The sequence below is a fragment of the Emericellopsis atlantica genome (assembly GCF_019669845.1).
Source record: "Emericellopsis atlantica unplaced genomic scaffold F5Z01scaffold_19, whole genome shotgun sequence".
NCBI classification, from domain to species: Eukaryota; Fungi; Ascomycota; class Sordariomycetes; order Hypocreales; family Bionectriaceae; genus Emericellopsis; species Emericellopsis atlantica.
Window position 1 is genome coordinate 439,328 of NW_025764721.1, and position 18,944 is coordinate 458,271.

The 18,944-nt window shown below is 55.7% G+C and overlaps 7 protein-coding genes across 7 annotated transcripts; 4 read left to right on the top strand and 3 right to left on the bottom strand.

Moving 5' to 3' along the window:
• Positions 1 to 31: 31 nt before the first annotated feature.
• On the top strand, positions 32 to 1,546 carry F5Z01DRAFT_189796 (P-loop containing nucleoside triphosphate hydrolase protein). Its single transcript, XM_046257999.1, has 2 exons — positions 32 to 387; positions 439 to 1,546. Exons 1-2 carry the CDS (start codon positions 355 to 357, stop codon positions 1,318 to 1,320), a joined length of 915 nt encoding a protein of 304 aa, XP_046116812.1. The 5' UTR covers positions 32 to 354; the 3' UTR covers positions 1,321 to 1,546.
• Positions 1,547 to 2,545: 999 nt separating this feature from the next.
• On the top strand, positions 2,546 to 4,515 carry F5Z01DRAFT_189776 (S-adenosylmethionine decarboxylase). Its single transcript, XM_046257998.1, has 2 exons — positions 2,546 to 2,961; positions 3,011 to 4,515. The coding sequence occupies exons 1-2, from the start codon at positions 2,847 to 2,849 to the stop codon at positions 4,402 to 4,404; spliced, it is 1,509 nt and encodes a 502-aa protein (XP_046116813.1). The 5' UTR covers positions 2,546 to 2,846; the 3' UTR covers positions 4,405 to 4,515.
• A 181-nt stretch (positions 4,516 to 4,696) lies between these two features.
• On the top strand, positions 4,697 to 5,194 carry F5Z01DRAFT_659752 (H/ACA ribonucleoprotein complex subunit 3). Its single transcript, XM_046263792.1, has 2 exons — positions 4,697 to 4,941; positions 4,994 to 5,194. The coding sequence occupies exons 1-2, from the start codon at positions 4,767 to 4,769 to the stop codon at positions 5,002 to 5,004; spliced, it is 186 nt and encodes a 61-aa protein (XP_046116814.1). The 5' UTR covers positions 4,697 to 4,766; the 3' UTR covers positions 5,005 to 5,194.
• On the bottom strand, positions 5,195 to 6,889 carry F5Z01DRAFT_659753 (Nin one binding Zn-ribbon like-domain-containing protein). The gene has a single exon (XM_046263793.1). The coding sequence runs from the start codon at positions 6,707 to 6,709 to the stop codon at positions 5,273 to 5,275; it is 1,437 nt and encodes a 478-aa protein (XP_046116815.1). The 5' UTR covers positions 6,710 to 6,889; the 3' UTR covers positions 5,195 to 5,272.
• Positions 6,890 to 7,089: 200 nt separating this feature from the next.
• F5Z01DRAFT_638052 (uncharacterized protein) lies at positions 7,090 to 8,406 on the bottom strand (the record flags this gene model as incomplete). The annotated part of the gene is made up of 2 exons (XM_046262333.1): positions 7,090 to 8,221; positions 8,303 to 8,406. The coding sequence occupies 2 exons, from the start codon at positions 8,404 to 8,406 to the stop codon at positions 7,090 to 7,092; spliced, it is 1,236 nt and encodes a 411-aa protein (XP_046116816.1).
• Positions 8,407 to 11,257: 2,851 nt separating this feature from the next.
• Positions 11,258 to 12,790, top strand: F5Z01DRAFT_624788 (putative amino acid transporter; the record flags this gene model as incomplete). Its single annotated transcript, XM_046261387.1, has 2 exons — positions 11,258 to 12,128; positions 12,183 to 12,790. The coding sequence occupies 2 exons, from the start codon at positions 11,258 to 11,260 to the stop codon at positions 12,788 to 12,790; spliced, it is 1,479 nt and encodes a 492-aa protein (XP_046116817.1).
• Positions 12,791 to 12,957: 167 nt separating this feature from the next.
• F5Z01DRAFT_190061 (major facilitator superfamily domain-containing protein) lies at positions 12,958 to 14,909 on the bottom strand. The gene is made up of 3 exons (XM_046258001.1): positions 14,660 to 14,909; positions 14,386 to 14,603; positions 12,958 to 14,335 (listed from the first exon to the last, which is right to left on the bottom strand). Exons 1-3 carry the CDS (start codon positions 14,819 to 14,821, stop codon positions 13,126 to 13,128), a joined length of 1,590 nt encoding a protein of 529 aa, XP_046116818.1. The 5' UTR covers positions 14,822 to 14,909; the 3' UTR covers positions 12,958 to 13,125.
• Positions 14,910 to 18,944: the final 4,035 nt, after the last annotated feature.

Below are 18,944 nucleotides of genomic sequence, written 5' to 3' on the forward strand. Positions count from 1 at the left end.
TACCAATGCTCTGGCACTTTCTTATATCAATTCTTCACTGTTATCCTGCCCAGCTGGCTATCGCGACACTCGAATACTGCCAGCTCGACTTGACCAAGCCCGTTCATTGGGCTCTGTACAGGGTAGGGAGAACATGGCGCTCACGGTTCACCCCACGGTCCCCACCAAGCAATGCCCCTCCGCCGTCATCGGCAACATTTTCTCGGTTCGCGACGGTTGCTTGCTTGATAAGCAAAACAGACTCATAAGAACCATCCTGGGGCCTTCTTAGATTCGCGATCAGAGAACTGTGCCCTTATTCCGTCGTACAAACCCCGAACCCGGCCATCAGCATCATTCAGATATTGCGCCACCATGGGCCTCGAGAAGGTCAAGCATATTGTGCTGGTACGTGAGAGGAACCTGCATGCCGACCTAGCTTATTAAATCTTCGGACAGGTGCTCTCCGGGAAAGGAGGCGTCGGAAAATCATCCGTCACAACCCAGCTCGCGCTGTCGCTCTCTCTCGCCGGCCACTCTGTTGGCATCCTCGACGTCGATCTCACCGGCCCCTCCATCCCACGCATGCTCTCGATCGAAACGTCAAAAGTCACACAAGTACCTGGCGGCTGGGCGCCCGTGCTCGTACACGATGCGATATCGGAGGAGAATATTGGCAGTCTGCACGCGATGAGTCTGGGGTTCCTGCTCCCAAACAGAGGCGATGCCGTCGTGTGGCGTGGGCCAAAGAAAACAGCCATGATTCGACAGTTTCTCAAAGATGCATTCTGGGGACCGACCGACTTCCTACTCATCGACACACCGCCGGGGACAAGCGACGAACACATCTCGCTTGTGGAAACGCTGCAGCGTGACGCCCTGCCGGGCCAGGTCGCAGGTGCCGTTGTCGTGACGACGCCTCAGGCGGTGGCTACAGCGGACGTGCGAAAGGAGCTCAACTTTTGCGCGAAAACCAATCTCTCGGTCCTCGGTGTGGTGGAGAACATGAGCGGTTTCGTATGCCCACACTGCTCAGAGTGCACCGACATCTTTGGGTCAGGGGGCGGCAAAGTCATGGCGGACGAGTTCAAGGTGCCGTTCCTGGGATCGGTGCCGATGGATGCGCAGTTTATCGCGCTGATCGAAGAGGGGAGGCGACCGAGATACCCAGTAGGGACAGAGGTTGCTGGCCATGATATATCAAGCAAGGCGGCGGAAGCTCCAGACGCGGAGGACAAGGGGTCGCTCGTGGACAAGTACAAGGACTGTTCTTTGTCACATGTCTTCAAAGGACTCACAGGGGGTCTTGTAGAAAAGATCACCGCGTCTGGTGGGAGGTGAAATAAATTACACTTTGATACCCGCGAGGAACTTAGGCTCAGGCGTGAGCAGAATCGGGCAGAGCCGCCACGCTGATCACCAATTCTAACTTCAAACCCATGCTACGATTGACGGACTTTTTGGAAATACTAATTGATTGAAAATAGGCAATACTCTTATACTGCAGGCTCACCAGAAAATTCTGCGACTCGCTCAGGTCAACGCAAATTTCCTGGGAGTTCACAGTTTCACCGAGCGCATGAAGAGCCCAGCTTGATATGACGTACCGTTGTTCGGAATTGCAGGGAATGACGGGCTTCACAGCTATCGGGCATCAACCCTACTGCGAATCTGATCCACGTCAACGCTTGGTGTAATTGGAACACCCAGCTCATTGATGAGAGCATACTTCATCAGGCCTTCAGCATCGGCAAAAAGTCCAGTGAATATGCCATTTTGATATCATGGCGGGATGCTGAACTTTTGTACCTGCTATTGCCCCTCCATCGGGGAAAGAAACGGGCGGGTGGGGCTCCTTCCGCACCTAGCCCGCCCGTGCCTGGACACAGAATTGACAGGCACTGCAGCTGCAGGTGCGAAATTCTGCCCAACCCGCAACCCGACTGCACTTGTGTCGAAATCGGTCAAATCCTGGACCTGGACCACCACCATTATTTTGAACCCAGCACACACGGTTGGTAGCTGTGAAAATCTCTCACCGACTCTCGCCAAGCTGCCTCTTCAGCTATTTCAATTAACACCACGATCTATTTGTCCTTCTCCTCGACACAGCGACGGCGCGCTTCGCTTCACGTTGACCCCGCGTGCGCAAAAAGTTTCTCTCCAGGCTACGTCAGTCGTCACACGATCTGCTCCCCCGAGCAAAACAGACTAAACTTTTTTTTGGTTAGGCTTTGGAGCTCTCGATGAAGGCATAAGAGAGTAGACCCTTGTCTCTGCTCTACATTTGACATCTGCCCACCACGGCCGGCCACTGGTTGTACTAGAATTCATCCTCTGGCCTTCTATGCGTTCGACTGATCTCCTACGCTTCCTCTTCTCGCGCCCTTCCAAGTATGTACCCAAGGAAGACGGCTACTCGCGCAACAGCTAACAGAACTAGGCCCCGATAACACGCCTTTCTCGTCTGAACAAGCAACAACACAACGCACCGCCTGCCCGTCTACCGATCCTAGGTCTTCTTCTACCAGATCCGATACTCCACCACAGGTATCGGACGACTACCTCCGTACCACCATTCCGTCGCAAGAACGGTTTCTTCACAACCTCCGCCTCCGGCCCCCTTAACGTCTATCTCTAGGCGTTTGAAAGACTTCTAAGCAGCTCATTGCTGCTGGCTTCCGCCAGCTCCTCGAGAACAACCACTTCCTGTGGGCCTACTCTCTCAGACAGACACCGCCAGGTCTGTTTGAGCGGCAGCTAGTGCTCCGCGGACTCTGCCATACGGGCAAAGATAGTCAGGCATCTTCCACCACAATCCTCATCCGCCTCGATTTCCAGGTGCTCCTGGCACTCGGTCAACCACGATGCCCAGCCAATCGGTTCCCAACAACTACACCTTCTCTCCTTCCGATGCGACACCTCATCTAACCATCAACCACGATGTCGCCGCCGACCTCGACTCGAGCAATGCTTTCGAAGGTATGTGATTCATAATTGTAAGTTTACACAGCTTGACTGACCAGCACAGGACCCGAGAAGCTTCTTGAAGTCTGGTTCTCTCCAAGCCCTGACGACCTGCCGGCCGGCGCCCAGCCTGATGGCCTGCGATCAGTTGCCGCTGATACGTGGGTGACCATGCTCGACATGGTCAACTGCAAGATCTTGTCGGTGCTCAAGTCTGACGCCGTCGATGCCTACTTGCTGTCCGAGTCCAGCATGTTCGTCTTCCCCCACAAGCTCATCCTCAAGACGTGCGGCACGACCACCCTCCTCCTTGGTCTCCAGCGTATGCTGCACATTGCCGCCCTTGATGCTGGCTTCCCGTTCCACAAGGCCGAGAAGGCGGACGAGACTTGCGCTACTGCGATTCCGTACCGTGTCTTCTACAGCCGCAAGAACTTTTTGTTCCCCGACAAGCAGCAGGGCCCCCACCGTAGCTGGAAGCAGGAAGTCAAGTATCTGGATGATATGTTTGATGGCGGCAGTGCGTACATGGTGGGAAAGATGAATGGAGACCACTGGTACCTGTACATCACCTCTCCCAACCAGGCTATGACACCACCTCGGACGCCCGAGGTGGAGGTCAACGGGCACCCTCCTGAGATGACCAACGGTCTGGCGACTATCAATGGCATAGCTGGGAACAACGACGAAACCCTGGAGATTCTGATGACCGATTTGGACCAGGAGAACGCGAAGCAATTCTACCTTGCCAACGCTAGTGCTGTTGCCAGCAGCAAGCTGCAAGCAGAGGCTGAGGACGCCAGAGGCAAGGCCCAAGAAAGTTTGGGAAGCTTGGATGAGGTCGACGTGTTCGACAATGTCGGCTCAGGCGAGGGAGCCGCCCAGAAGCTCGAAGAGACCGAAGCTCTGACCACAGAGGGCCACGCGCTGGGTACTGTTGTCTCTGAGAACTGCGGCCTCTCTGACGTGTACCCCACCAGCGTGTACCCCGATGCCTGCGTCGATGCGTACCTGTTCGGCCCTTGTGGGTTTTCGGCCAACGGTGTTGTGCCTCCCGTGTCCACAGCTGGGGACGTGGGAACGAAAGGTGGTCACTACTGGACGGTCCACGTCACGCCCGAGCCCGAGTGCTCATATGCCTCCTTTGAGACCAACGTCCCTGGCAGCCAGACGGGTCGCACCACGGCGGAGATTATCGAGAATGTGGTCAACATCTTCCAGCCTGGCCGTTTCAGCGTGACGCTGTTTGAGGCCAAGGGCAAGAGCGCAGACACGAGCGGAGCTGAGGACGGTATCTACAAGGGCCCGTCCCGCCGGACCTTGGTGGATCCTGTCAAGGGCTACCGTCGCGTCGATCGCATCGTTCACGACTTTGAAGACTACGATCTCGTCTTTCGTTTCTATGAGCGCGATGGCTGGGTTGGTGACAAGACTGCGAGAGTCGGGGAGGTTGAATGAGTCATTTTCTAGGTAGTTGTTGATTCGGAGCCATTTTTTGTCTTTTAGCTTGTCGACTGGATATAGTACATTGGGGATGTCAATACTTTTGGGATGAATATATCTTCTAGGTACGCGAGATCGCATTTGACACTTTCATACAGTAAGAGGCATGTGTGATTGGCTGCTGGACGACGGGACGTCGCTATGGGGCCGCCTATACGGATACTTATCGATAAAGCATGAGCGCACGTGACAGTAGATTTCCCAGGAAATTTTTGCCAGCCCCAATTGAACATCACCACCAAGAGCATAGCAAACGACGCCTCAAACCCCCAATCCCAACCACCTCCACGCCGCCGACGACATCCACTACCGCCACAATGCATCTCATGTACACACTCGACTCTGAGGGCAAGCGCCTCTACACCCTCAAGAAGGTCAACCACGGCCAGGTCACCAAGTCGGCGCACCCTGCGCGCTTCTCTCCCGACGACAAGTGGTCGAGGCAGCGTGTCACCCTCAAGAGGCGGTTCGGTCTGCTCCTGACGCAGCAGAGTGGGTGACCTTGCGGAGCTTTCGCAAAATACCTGAACTGACATTTTGGCAGAGGAGGAGTAAGCTTGATCAACATCTTGAGGACGACAAAAATATCAGAGGCCCATACATAGGCCACGACAAATCAGCGGAGGAAAGGAGAGATTTTGGCGCGAGAGATGTTTCGATGCGCAGTGTTTTGAACGGAGTTTGGGTCACGGCGTTATACACAGGACGCAAGTTCTAGGATCAAATGCATCAGAACCGTTGGGGGTTGATTCTCCTCCCCTTGGCGGATTCATTTCACTTTATTCATTATATGCTACGTGATGACTTGTTCTCTAGACTGAATCTACCGTTTGCGAGAATTGACATTCCGCCCAGCCCCCACGCGGATCTTGTCACCACCACCAGAACGGTTCCCGGTCAAGATGCCCGGCAGCATATCCTCATCCATGACATCCTTCTTGCGCGTCCTGCGCTGCTCATCCGTCGCCCTGGTGAACTCCTTCTGGTCCTCGGTGAGGATGAGCTCGTTGCCCCAGCGGTTCTTGCCGCCTCCATTCTGCTTTGTGCGCGGGGCCCGCCCGTTGGCCGTGCCGTGCACCGGCTTGGGGACCGAGAAGACGTTGCCCCTGTTGTTCCACTGAAAGTTCTTCTTGAGGTGGAGGGTCACCTGGCCGGTCCTGTCGTCGACGGTGCATGCGACGCGCGTGAGCGTGGGCTGGCCGCACGTCGGGCAGAAGCGGCGCTCCATGTCCCGCGTCGTCTTGAAGCAGCCGTGACAGCGGAGGATCCACGTCTTGAGGCGGGAGATGCGCGCCAGCGAGGGGGAGACGAGGTTGAGGTTCATGCGGAGGGCGACGTTTTGCATGGCGAAATCCGATGTGAGGATGGCGGCTTGGAGCGTGACGGGGGTTTGGCCCTCCTTTGCAGACGTGTTGGTGTCCTTGGCCTTGTGCTTCTTGATGTTGGTCGGGGTGATCCAGTCGCCGTCGTCGTCATCCTCGGGCTCGGAGCCCTCCTCGGTTTCAAGGGGGACCTCGTCTGCCTTTTCGCCCGATACAAGGGGCTTGTCTGCTAGATCTGTGGCTTCGACGGAATCGTGTGGCACATTGTGCGCCTCGAGCGTGGCCGTCTCAGCATCGGTGACGGCGTCCTTGTTGGGACCCTTGGCGTCAATGTCGAGCTTGGCGATGCCGTTGTCGAGTGCTGCCTCGTCTGCCTCCTCTCGTGACACCTCAGCCGGCGCGCTCGCGGACTGCTCCTCTGTTCTCTCCTTGGGTTCCTCTGCGACAGTCTGTTCAGCCGCTTTGCCCTCTTCTTGTTCACCCTTGTTATCTTCCGTCTGGTCCTGTTTTGAAGGAGGCTTTCCGTTCAGTGTCTTTTGCCCAGGCAGGTTCCGCAACCTCCAGTCACCTCCATTTCTCTCCAGCTCCAGCTCATAGGCGAGCGCCAGCACCTCTATATCCGTCCTGCTGAGCACCTCCAATTCGCCAGTGCGCCTCGCAAAGCCGATAATGTGGTTGACGCTCTTGGGCGCCGGGGACCGTAGTGTGAGGAAGGGTAGAAGCTGCGTTTCCACTCGTGCGCGTGTCGCCGCGTCGCGGATTTCGGGGATGACGGAGGGGAGAATGTAGAGTGCCTCGGCACGCGAGCGGAGGGTATCAGCCGGGGGATCGTTCTTGATGAGAGGCCCAGTGTCGACGACGAGACTGTGGATGGGCTTTTGGGTGGAGGGGGCCGCCTCGGCGGGTTGCGCAGTGGTTGTCGGCGCTTGATCAGCCATGATCGCAGGATCAACGCAGGGAAGGCTGAGAGGGGTTATGTAAGAGTCTCGAAGACACGGCGAGTTCGGCGACGTAATTTATTGATTCGTTATGGGCGTAATGTAAGAGATACTGGCAACGAGCGTAGGAGATATTTCGTTTGGAGATGGCGGGGCAATTTTTCTTATCGGAAATTTTCTTGGTGGGGGTGACGATAAGGGATGACTGTCACGTCCAAGTCCTCGAAAAGAAAGTATCGAATACCAATCGCGCAATTTAATAGAGGTCTGCGAAGACTATAGATTTATGGAAACGCGAGAAATATTAATACGATGGAAATCGAAAGTCGCGCACATGAGAAACCGGAGACCGCTCGTCTCTGCCACGCAACAAACATGGTCTACTCTCCAAAGTCACCTCCGCCAAAATCATCGCCTCCACCAAAGTCATCACCACCGCCCCCCGAGTAGTCGCTACCTCCAGGGTCCGAGCTGGAAACGGAGCCCCCGTCGCCTCCATACTCGCCCTGCTGCTGGTCGCCGTAGTAGCCTCCGCCATGGCCACCGCCCATGCCACCACTCAGGAGCGCACCACCAAGCATGCCTATGCCAGCACCGCCAGCCGCGGCGCCCAATGGCATTCCCCACTTGTTCTTCTTCTTCTTGTGCGGCATGCCGGGCGGGGCAAACCCACCCTGCTGAGGATAGTGTCCTTGCTGGGGGTACTGACCCTGTGACTGCTGGTATTGTCCAGGATACCCAGCATTACCGTGTTGGTTGTGGTGCGATCCATGCTGAGACATTCCGTACCCGGCGCCAGCTGCGGCACCTCCCAACCCAGCAGCGGCCAGCTTGGTCTTGGCCTTGCTCGTGAGCTTCCCCAGGAGACCACCACTGCCCTTTGACACGCTCCCTGAAGCCTCCTGCCCGTACTGAGGTTGCTGACCATAGTACTGTTGCTGATGCGACTGGCCGTGTTGAGGGTACTGTCCGGGACTCTGTCCGTAGGGCTGGTCTGGCTGCGGGCCCGGGCTTGACGGCTGACCATATGATGGCGGAGGCTGCAGGCCGCCGCCGTACGGTTGCTGGGGAGGGTATGGGCCACCTGGCCCGCCAGGTGGTGCACCGGAGTACGATGGCTGCTGCCCGAATGGCGGCGGCCCGCCTGCTTGAGGATAGCCATGCTGGGAGGGATGGCCTCGCGCGCGGGACTCTTCCTCTGCCTGGAGCTTAGCAGCCAGCTCAGCGTCGCTCCCTGCCGCGGCGGGTGGCATGGCGCCATGTGCTTGCGGCGGCGCCGGGGAATGCGAAGGCTGGCCGTGTCGCGCATTTTCCTCTGCCTGTAACTTGGCTGCTAGCGCCTCATCCTGCGCTTGCTGTGCGGTCGGATCAGGGCGGAACGGGTTCGTTCCAGTATTATGGCTCTGGGCAGGACGTCCGTCTGCGCCGGGTTGAGGTGAGTGCGCAGGAGGAGGTTGCGCGCCAGCAGGAGGCTCCCATTGCGATACTCCTGTCTGAGTGTTGACGAAGAACCTATGTATGCGGGGTTAGTCGGTGCTTCCAAGTTCGACGCCGGGCGCGCGCTTGCTGTATTACCCGAAGATGAAAACTTACCAGGCTCGGTACTGTTCGTTCCACTGAGATATCCAACCCTCGGGAAGCGGAGGACCACCTGCAGGATTAGAGGCCGCCGGAGAGGGCGACGCGTAGCCTTGCATTGCGAGTATGCGAGATGGGGGATTTGCGGGGTGCCCTGGCTGCCGATAACATTTCTGAGTGGTTTGGGCGGGTTTGTTGTCTAGTCGACTGCTTGAACGTGCGATGCGTCAAAGTTGTGTTGTTGGGAAGCTCTTGTAGAAAGAAGTATGATTAGTGCAAGATGTAGGTCCTTCAAAGAGCCAACAAGCCATCGTTGACGACGATGCTGATGATGTCAGTGAAGGCGGGGTGGCGAGCTCTATCTTGGTTTGAGCCTATAATAAGGGGCTCAGCCTCTAAGCTTGATTCTGGGGTGCGCCGCGTCGCTTCCCGTCAGGCTGAGTCCAGGTCACCGGACAGACTAGATTTCGTCAACCTGGGATGAGAATTGAGCAACGGCATGGCGCTGACTGTGGAATGAACATCTGCGCGTCCGTTTGGAGATTGAGCAAATGTCTGTGTGCGTCTACCCGTACGTACGAGTCTACGATCCGAGGCACAGGTTGCCAGCCGCGCCTCAACGCCGCTGGTAGCTCAGCCACGCCATCGCTGCGCCATGTGTGGCGCAGCTGAGACTGATAAAGTCACATGATGATTATTTCACGGAGTACAGGGTATTCAGAATCTCTGCTTTGAGACCCTGCGGCCGAGGACGCCACTGGGGTTCTGGACTACAGAGTACGTAGTAGTACAGACGCAGGGCCGGACGCTACTTGGTGATCATCCACCAAGGCTCGCCGCTCAGCAGACCCTATTACGATGACACGAGGCTATTAGTGATTCAATTACACATTCGCGATACGCTCAAGGCCCCGACCCTGGGCCAGACCCTGGAGTCGATATCGGAGCTCAGTAGAATTTGGAGTTGGAGCTCCGGACGAGCTTCTAGAAGGTTTCAGCCCCATTTACCGCAGAAGGCGCCGAGTGGGCTTCACGATGGAGAAGATGAGGCTCAAATCCACTGGCTGGAAATTCATTACGAAAATTGGTTCTCGTATGACACGACAAAACTCCAGCGTGGTGACCCTGACGAGAAGTTAATTTCGCTCGGGCATTCACCGAGACTGCTTCACGGGAATTTGCGAAATTCACGCAGGATTGTCAATGCGCAGTGGATGCCCGAGCAATCCATTTGTCATGGACTCAGCGCTTCGAAGATCTCGAGAGGATGGATACGTCAGCCTAGAAATAGGTAATCAGGCAGCACAGGGAGAAACAAGTGTTTACTAGGCTTGAAAACGTCCATCGTCCTGTGCCTGCCTCTCTGACTAGCAACTTGCCGTATACGTGTGAACGGCAATCGTTGTTCCCGAGGCGGCAATGTTCTCGAAGAATGCGATGTGGAAACGTGCAGTGATCCGGCATTCCCATGCGTGTCACCAACGCTGCAGGTGTGACTGGATACCCGTGGAAGCGCTGGTCGCGCCACGCGTCCATGCAACCAGGAGCTAATGAGCGGGATTGGTAAAACTTTGCTTGCACTCACCCGACCCAGTCTCCAACAGCGAGAATGATCTTCAGGTACGTTACTGGTCCGAACGAGCCACGACTCAGCAACGGCCAGAGGGGGCGAATGCCACCAGTGCTGCTGCCAAGCAGAGATTTCAAGGGTCCGTGCTTCTGCAAAGCCCTGACGTTGGAGGCTTGACGCGCCTCTGACATGGCTGTCGGCAGTCATCCCCCCCTTAGAGTAACGACACGCAGAATGCTGTGTTGTGAGAGGCCCAGGCGGTGCGGCCGTCCCGTGGCTGCCGCCTTGGCAACGAGATCGCTGCAGTGCCAAAACTGCCAATACTGCCTGATGCGGTATGTGGGCTGAGGGAAGAAAATGACTTCCGAGACTTCATCGCTTCACGTTCCGACATCGATGCAGTCTGTCACTCTCTCAGTGCGACGGAAACTACCTTCATCTATTACTAACAGGTCATGCGGACGATCACGGACCACCCACCGCATTCGCCCCCCGTGATGATACTTACTTAGGTACCCCAGAGGCCTTCGCAATGAGCCGGCGGTTTGCACTAGCCCGGACATGGGCCGGGACTGGGTTGCCGGGCGTACTATGGATCTACTATGGATCTTCGACATGACGTCTCGAGTCAATCCTCCCAAAGCTGGTGTCAGAAGATCCACCAGATTACCCTCACGAAAATGCTCAACACCTTCCGAATAGCCGTTCTCAGGGCATCACGACGCACAGGCGCGTAGGCCGTGACTGAAGCCTCTCCGATCCTACGAACCTGGGGCGGCTTTGCGGGGGACAATCTGGGGGGACCAGGTCGACGCAAGGGTCAGCAAGCTTTCGGTAACGTGCGTTTATCATGACATTGTCTTTTGACTACGTCTCCGTTCGCTCAGCCTATCCCGTCTCGCCAGAAAGGAACAGCCGGCCTAGGCGACGGCGCCATTCGAGCTTTCTGACCCACCCTTGTTCTCGTCGACGAATATGTCCGCACAGTAGCGGTCCCGGACGTGCCTAGGATCTGAGATAAGGCGACGTGCCTGGACAGGCCGTTCCGGGGTTGGCTGTCCTCCTGTGCCTTATCTAGAGTTTTGGCTACGAGGGTTGTTCCTTCCTTCACCGCGCTTGCGTTTATCTCCGTCCTACAGACTCCAGGAAGTTGCCATACAAGTACCTGCCATACCTCCGTTCCCCCAGCCCACTACTGTTGGGGCCCATTCACACACAAACTAGAACTTGAAAAGAGCAAGACCTCCCTCCAGTTCTTCCTTTCCTCTTCCCTTTCCCCCCCACTACTGCCTGTCACCACTTGCCAGTTTTCTTTTCAAACTCTTGACACGGGCTCTACTATTTTGTGCTCTCGTGAACTTCAACCACAGCACATTGCCCTCTCAAGAGCACCCTTCAACATGTCGCCCAACCAAAACTACCCCGAGACAACGGGTCAGGATGTCTCCCACGTCGTGTCCGACCCCGTGGCCCCCTCCCACTCCAAGAAGCACGGAGGCGAAATCAAGCATGATGACAGCGGCAGCGACACCATCGGCACAACGGTCGTCCTCGGCGCCAACGGCCCCATGTCGAGGCTGGCTCTCACCACAGACGAGGAGAAGCAAAAGGCCGAGGAAGGCCACGCCAAATTTCACCGCCTGGGGTGGAAGCGTCTCACCATCATCCTCATCGTCGAGGCCATCGCGCTCGGCAGCTTGAGTCTGCCGTCGGCGTTCGCCACCCTGGGCATGGTGGCCGGTGTCATCCTGTGCGTCGGCCTCGGTCTGGTCGCCATCTACACCTCGCACATTGTCGGCCAGGTCAAGCTCAAGTTCCCCGAGGTTTCGCACTACGCAGACGCTGGTCGCCTGCTGTTCGGACGCGCTGGCTACGAGATTGTCGGTGCCATGTTTGTCCTGCAACTCACCTTTCTCGTGGGCTCCCACTGCTTGACGGGCACCATCGCCTTCCAGACCATCTCTGGTGGTGGCACATGCGCCGTGGTTTGGGGCGTTGTCTCGGCTATCATTCTGCTGATTCTGGCCATCCCCCCTACCTTCACTGAGCTCGCTTGGCTGGGATACATTGACTTCGGTTCCATTGTTGTCGCCATTGGGATCACCATGATCGCCACCGGAATTCAGGCCACCGATCAGCCTGGTGGTATGGCTGCCGTGCCGTGGTCCGCCTGGCCCAAGGAGGGCTGCACCCTGGTCGATGCTGTCATCGCAGTCACCAACATTGTGTTTGCCTACAGTTTCGCCATTACCCAGATGAGCATGATGGCTGGTACGTATTTGACGGAACAAGAAACAACGTAATGGATTGCTAACTATTGGGCAGAGATGCACACTCCTACGGACTACGTCAAGTCCATCTGGGCTCTGGGTATCACCGAGATCATCATCTACACCCTCACCGGCGCCATCGTCTACTCGTTCGTCGGCGTCGGCGTCGAGTCCCCCGCCCTGTCGTCCGCCGGCACCCTGGTCGCCAAGTTCGCCTACGGATTCGGCCTCCCCGTCATCTTCATCTCGGGCTCGATCAACACCACCGTCGTCGGACGCTACATTCACGGCCGCGTGTACGCGAACTCCGTGACCCGGTACATCAACACCCCCAAGGGCTGGATCTCGTGGTTGATCCTGATCACCGTCATCACCGTGATTGCCTTTATCATCGCCGAAGTCATCCCCTTCTTCAACGACCTTCTATCGCTCTCCTCGGCGCTCTTCATCACCGGGTTCACCTTTTACTTCCCCGCGTTGATGTGGTTCATGCTCCTTAAGGAGGGCCCCTGGCACCAGGGCGCCAACCTCTACAAGAGCATCATCAACGCCGCCGTCTTCGTCGTGGGCGTTGCCATCCTCATCGGCGGCACCTACTCGAGTATCTGGGATATTGTACGTCACCCTCTCCTAACGCATTGCGTCTTGCAGCACCTCAGCTAACATACAATGTACAGGTTCACCAGTTCACAAACGGCAACGTGCGCGGCGTCTTCTCTTGCAGCCCTGTCTCATAAACAACGGGAGTGCAGGCAAGTCTCGTCCGCCACAGTTTGTACGATCATGACGAATGTCGAACGGGGGCGTTCTTGGCTGGTAGCATAGCGTTCCATTAGCGTATCATCAACTTGTTTCTCAAGGTTCACAATCAACATTTCCCAGGCGAGCAAGTGACTAACAGGTCCGATATCGTCGGACGAAGATAAGAGAAGAAAGAGCGCACACTATGGCTTAAAGTCAAACATGTAATTTGGCACGGTCCATCGGCCCGCCTCAACTCAGTTTGAAGCGCCAGAGTCTATGCCTTGGGTGCGTGCAACGGCATGCTTCGCCTCGGGAGCCTTTTTGCCGACATCCTGCTCGAGCATGTCGCCCCCCAACGACGGGGGCGTCTCCTCATCCGACCTCTGCCCGGCCGTCTGGACCGCATCACCGTCAAAGCCAGCCTCCGCAATCTCGGGGTGGCGTCGATGCCACCACAGCAGCCCCAGCTGGGTGAAGATGGTGACAGCGGCCATGGTGGTGGCGAGCGGAAAGCCAATGGGGTACCGGGGCGCGTCCTCGACGCGCCAGGCGCCGAGGGGGATGGTAGCGTGGCCGACGTAGACGAGGGTGACGGTCATGGCGACGATGATGGACCTAGCCTCGGGCTCCTTGCGCATAATCTCGGCCATCCAGGCCATGAGAGAGGGGTTCCCGGCGTTGGTGCCGTAGGTCAAAAAGTAGACGGCGAGGACAACCTTGTCGTTGGCGGGCCAGCCGCTGAGGATGGCGAGGAAGAGGGCGGAAGCGGCGTTGGAGGCGACGCTGACCTGCCAGCGCCAGTGCTTCCAGTCGGAGAGGGCGTTAAGGCCGACGCTGGTGACGATCTGGAGGGTGTAGCCGCCGAGGGGCAGGATGTTGACCTGGTAGGTGCTGTAGCGCAGGGTGCCGTCGGGGTCCTTGATGCTCTCGAGGTAGAGGACAAAGTAGGCGTTGGCGCGGTGGGCCCAGGCGCTGAGGGCGAAGGAGACCATGACGAGGTAGGTGACGGGATGGGCGACGAGGCGGCGAAGCTTGTGGCGCAGGACGGGCCAGGGGATGAGGCGGGACGTGGTGGTGCCGGCGTCACCCATGCGCGCCCTGCTGAGCCTCTTCTCGTCCTCGGTGAGCCAGAGGGCGCGTGTGATGGCGGGGGAGTCGGGGATGGCGACAAAGGCGACGAGACCCTGGCCGATGGTGATGGCGCCGGCGATGACAAAGAGCCACTGCCAGCCGGCGACACCGTGGACGCCGTTCATGTTGCGGTAGAGGGCGGCCTGGACGACGCCGAGGAACATGGCGCCCGCGACGTCGGAGACGTTGAAGATGGCGAGGCGGATGGCGAGCTCCTTGGGGGTGTACCAGTTGAAGATGAGGGCGACGACGCTGGGCCAGAAGGAGGCGGCGAGGAGGCCGAGGAAGAAGCGCAGGGCGAAGATGGTCTGCGCATTGGGGGCCTTGTACGTGCTGTGTACTGGTGTCAGATCGTGCAAAGGAGGTGTTAAGGGCTCGCTTACAAGAGCACGAGGAGACCCCATGTCACCTCGCAGAAGGGCAGGAAGAGGGACGGCCGGACCTTTGTCTGGATGAGCTGGCCGGGCACGAGACCAATGGCGTAGCCGATGGAGAAGTAGGTGTTGAACTCGACGAGCTCGTTGCCGTAGAGCTTGAGGTCCTCACGCATGCCGGAGACGTAGGCCTGCGTGGTGGCCGTCTGGTCAAGCTCCTTGATGAGCTGTGGTTCGTCAGTACCATGGCTCGCCTCACGCGTGTCAATTGGGATACACTCACACCAGCGACAAACATCCAGAAGAGGAGCATCACGTCGAGCTTGAATAGCAGGACGTGTCTTGGTTTGCGAAAGTATGGAATCACCTTGGCCACGGCCTTCCACACGCCTTGGACGCTGCCCTCATCGCCGACCCGGTGGGACTCGTCGATGGACGAAGTCATGGTGCAGCGGCCTCAGTTTCTTTTTCCCCTCGAGCGCAATGTACCGCAATGTACCGCAATCAATCAGTGTCTAGGCGAGAGGTGGTGGTAGAGTGCTGGTGACCAAGTCGGTGGTTGTGGTCCTTATTGGCGATGAGAACTTCGGAGAATTCTTTATCTAGAATTTCGCCTCCGCAACTATATCAAGCTTTTAGAAGCGAATTGGACGTTGCTTGGCATCGCGTAGGGGGTGGCGGCGTACTGCCGACGGAGGGGGAGGGTGCTGATGGAAATAGAGGAGCAGTGATGGCCAACTACCACATGGCAAGATGACTCTTTGTTTATGACTGGTTCTCCGCAGATCTGTGGCGGACGCAGGGACCAATGGCGGCCGGAGGCAAACCTGGTTCCCGCGATAACGTGATTGAAGAGCCAAAGGACGACATTGGGAGGGGGTCGACGAGAGCGAAGGAACTGCCTGTGTAGGCAGAAATGGTCGGCAGGGCGCGATGTACGATATGGAGGGTATCTTGTGCTCATATAGTAAGAGGCTTGCTTGGTTTGACGCGAGATTCGACAGTCGGGAGAGTTTGGTGATGATGTGCTTTGCGGTGCGGAGGTGGGCGGTGCTTCGTTAGTGGGATAGCGTTAATGGGGCGTGTTTGTGGGGGCAAGCTGCTATTTCGCTAACAGCCGCCCACTCCATCGCACGACAGACAGCATGTACCTAGGGTAGGTCAAAGCGCAGGGTCAAGACGCGAGGAGGAGACGACCAATTCGTGCCTCGCGGTCATGGATGCCTCCATCATCCTCGCCACCCTCTCCATCCAGAAACTTCCCCCTCCATTTGCGCTGACGAGGACGGAATTACCACTCCAGGCACGCTTCGTGATAGTGTGTTCCGACCCCTGCCCAGATTTAAGCTTTAAGCTTACGGCACATTATCTCGGGACAGTGGAGGCTAGACGGGCCTCGTTAGAGAAGCCTATTTCGAAGCCTCTTGCTTACTGTTCAACAGCGTCTACAGCACGCGTCGTGGCGATGGCCCTTCTAGCTTTTTTGCTCCTCTCTTTAGCTACCGAGATAATTTACGGTATATAGCGCTCAGACGCGCCCTAGTCTGCCACATACGACCATACCTAGTGGAAAATACGGGATCCCGTCCGCTCTCCCATAGTCAACCCGCTAAGGGGAGGCTTAGCTATCTTGATCCCGTGTCACGTGACTGAACCTACCGTCCGCGCCGACCGTTTTCTCCCTCCGCTACCGCTTTCACCGTTTTACCGTTTGGCTGCGCCGCGAGCTTCCATCTGTTAGTGCTGGCCTTCCTCGTCTTGCCGGGGCTTTACCGGACGCGCCCACGACGAGCGTCGGCCGTCCTTATGACCCTTTCCACACCCCTTTCATTCCTATCCTCACGCCATGCTGCGCGGGACGGCCCCCAGCGACAATAGCGACCAGGGCTCACATAGAAGATATGTCTTCGGTGGCATACAGGGTCGCCGCATTAGTCTTGCTCTAGATTACATAATTCGCCTTGGGCGTTATTCTCGCGCCGAATATAAAGTCGAGAGTCTTCCCCTGACTCTCCAAGCTTCACCTCTTCCTCACTGCCACCGATAGGCGACGGTCCAATATATTAGTACCAAAGACTTCTAAGCGGTTTGCTTCCTTGCGACCCGAGAGTAAGGCTACTATTGGCGAGAAACTCTAGTTTTAGCGAGACACTCGGCGCGACACTTACTCGATTCTATCGGACAAGACCTAGTCAAGTCGAGATCAACTATAGGAAGATTGGCAGGCGTGAGTATACCTTAGAGAAGAAAATAGGAATAGCTAATCGGTCTAGTTTCTTTTCGCAAATAGGTGAAGACCTAGAGTAGATCTAGCTCGATCTTTGCGATAACAAGGACGAGGCTAGGAATCTATGCCTCGTGTTCCTCGAGGTTTGCGTGGAGAACTCCTAAACTCTTCGACCTATCCTTGGACCGGAGGAGAATGCTTATATATAGATAATTACCTTTGCAAACGCTCTATTGCAAATATAGAAAGGACTAATAGCACACGCAGACGAGAAGGTGCTCGATTAAGCGCGGAAGCGTGACCCGAAGAATAAGGCATATTAGATACTGAAGTACACGAACCACGATAGCGGGCGTAATCGCGGGCCCGCTAATCGCGTTACCAGCGTGAGTTACCACGAATAGAAATATTATCTTTACTCACGTATCATAGGCGATATAGTATAAGTTAGCGCAAAAAAAGAACCTTACTCTAAAGTAGATATTTGTTAAACGAGAAGCTACCACGACAGATGTCCTTATTATCTTGGAAACTCTGTGGATTCGAGCCGTTGATATTTCGTGCATACTATCATATCGCGTGGCATTCTATAGCGTCGTTCTCGCTAGCGCGATCGGTAGCTTTCGTCCTAAGGTTCTTATGCAAATGAGGTACCGAGACGTGAATTTTATCGTGGTCCGGGATCCCAACGGTTAGTAACGTCCTAAGCTTGTTGCCAATATCACCATTCACCATAACAAGAAAAGCCCGCATAAAGCGCGCGATTCCCAAGACGAGACGTACGGTATTGTATTCCCATCTCATACTTAGTATCTAACGAGGAGAGTTCAGGTTGTCATTTTCTATCACGTTGGTTCTAGATAACCTTATATGTCTTACGCGCTTGCTTGTTTCGCGAGCTCTCACCGATCAGGCATTCACAAGGCCTTTCACCTCCGTGGAGGATCTCCTCACCCTACCACGGCTCGAAGGCGTGGACTACCTTAAGGTATCGTGGAAACCGGAGATGGCCGATAACGAGATTATCCCGATAAAATATCATTAGTACTACAAGATTTAGAGTCTAGTTAACCTAGCTGCCGGATTCCGCGATGGACTGCGTCCGACGTCGATAAGGGTGGGGGCTGGCGCCCGTATCGGTGAGTTCCCTTACACCGCTCGAATACTTAAGACTCATAGCATTCGCAAGGGAAATAGGCGGGCTACTCCGTAATTATATTCTATCGAACACGACTTAAGTATACGAACGGAACTACTAGCCACGGCACGTACGAGAAAACTTAATAGGATTTGTATTCCGAGATATAGTTAAAAGTAACGAGGAACTTTACCAAACCCTTAGGAACGTATTACTTTCACGGGATAAGGACGCCCTACTCTACGTGAGCTAGGAAGAATACGACGGCTTTGAAAAGCGCAAAGACATAGGAGAACTACGATAGTAGTATACTACGGAGGTTGCGAGATCGTCGAGCGACTCGGCCTAGGCTAAAAGGATTACCGCTAAGATATAATGGACCCTAGATTAGCTCTGTCGACTTAGAGTCGCGGAGCTACGAAAGGCATATTTTAAAGAGGTTAATAAGCTACGTAGTACCGGGCAGAGTACCGAGGCTATACGTAGCGCTACCGCCGTAGAAAATCCCCGCGCTACTCACTATTAAGGTTAATATTAGGATACCGTGAAGATAGGAAAGCTCTTGGGGAAGTATCGAGGCCTTAAGAAGGATAAAGGCGAGGCCCCAGAGCCGGCGTTTAAGGCCTTAATTATAAATCACCTACGAGGCGAGGCGATCTACGTATCTATAGACAAAGCGGCAAGTTTAATAAGCATACGGGAAGATCCACCGTCGAAACCGAGACCTTCCGGACGAAAGCGCGAGAAAGCGAAGTGCCTCCTCTATAGCGATACCTTAGGGGATCGGTCAAAGCTAACGAGGCATATCAAATCTCGTCATAAGTTCGAGGAACCTTTTCAATGCCCCGCATACAAGTTACAAGGCATAAATACACTTGTTCCCGTTAGAGGACCGGCTTAGGCTACCCACGTAGAGCGAGAGCATAAGAAAAAGAACGTACCAACCCTCACGGGAGCCGAGCCCATGCTAGCGATACCATGCCCGTTATACGATAAGTCGTGTTCCGGAAGGCTAGGTATTAGCTTGCACTTGCGTTAGTTTCATAGGCCTAGAGGCCATTTTAAAAAGACATAGACCTATATCCTATGCAACGCTAAGATAGAGGAGGCGGCGGAAGGCTAGATCGATCACTGCGAACGGCACTGGGAAGAAGGTAGTAATAAGACCTGCTCTGAGATGTCTTGTAAGAATAAGGATTATGA

Excerpts from the sequence above, each read along its gene's own strand:
- F5Z01DRAFT_190061 (XM_046258001.1), bottom strand. The coding sequence starts at position 14,821 with ATGACTTCGTCCATCGACGAGTCCCACCGGGTCGGCGATGAGGGCAGC. Across the intron at positions 14,604-14,659 it reads TCTGGATGTTTGTCGCTGGT|CTCATCAAGGAGCTTGACCA; the intron begins GTGAGTGTATCC and ends GACGAACCACAG. Across the intron at positions 14,336-14,385 it reads TGGGGTCTCCTCGTGCTCTT|CACGTACAAGGCCCCCAATG; the intron begins GTAAGCGAGCCC and ends ACCAGTACACAG.
- F5Z01DRAFT_659752 (XM_046263792.1), top strand. The coding sequence starts at position 4,767 with ATGCATCTCATGTACACACTCGACTCTGAGGGCAAGCGCCTCTACACC.
- F5Z01DRAFT_189796 (XM_046257999.1), top strand. The coding sequence starts at position 355 with ATGGGCCTCGAGAAGGTCAAGCATATTGTGCTG. Across the intron at positions 388-438 it reads AGGTCAAGCATATTGTGCTG|GTGCTCTCCGGGAAAGGAGG; the intron begins GTACGTGAGAGG and ends ATCTTCGGACAG.
- F5Z01DRAFT_189776 (XM_046257998.1), top strand. The coding sequence starts at position 2,847 with ATGCCCAGCCAATCGGTTCCCAACAACTACACCTTCTCTCCTTCCGAT. Across the intron at positions 2,962-3,010 it reads CTCGAGCAATGCTTTCGAAG|GACCCGAGAAGCTTCTTGAA; the intron begins GTATGTGATTCA and ends TGACCAGCACAG.
- F5Z01DRAFT_659753 (XM_046263793.1), bottom strand. The coding sequence starts at position 6,709 with ATGGCTGATCAAGCGCCGACAACCACTGCGCAACCCGCCGAGGCGGCC.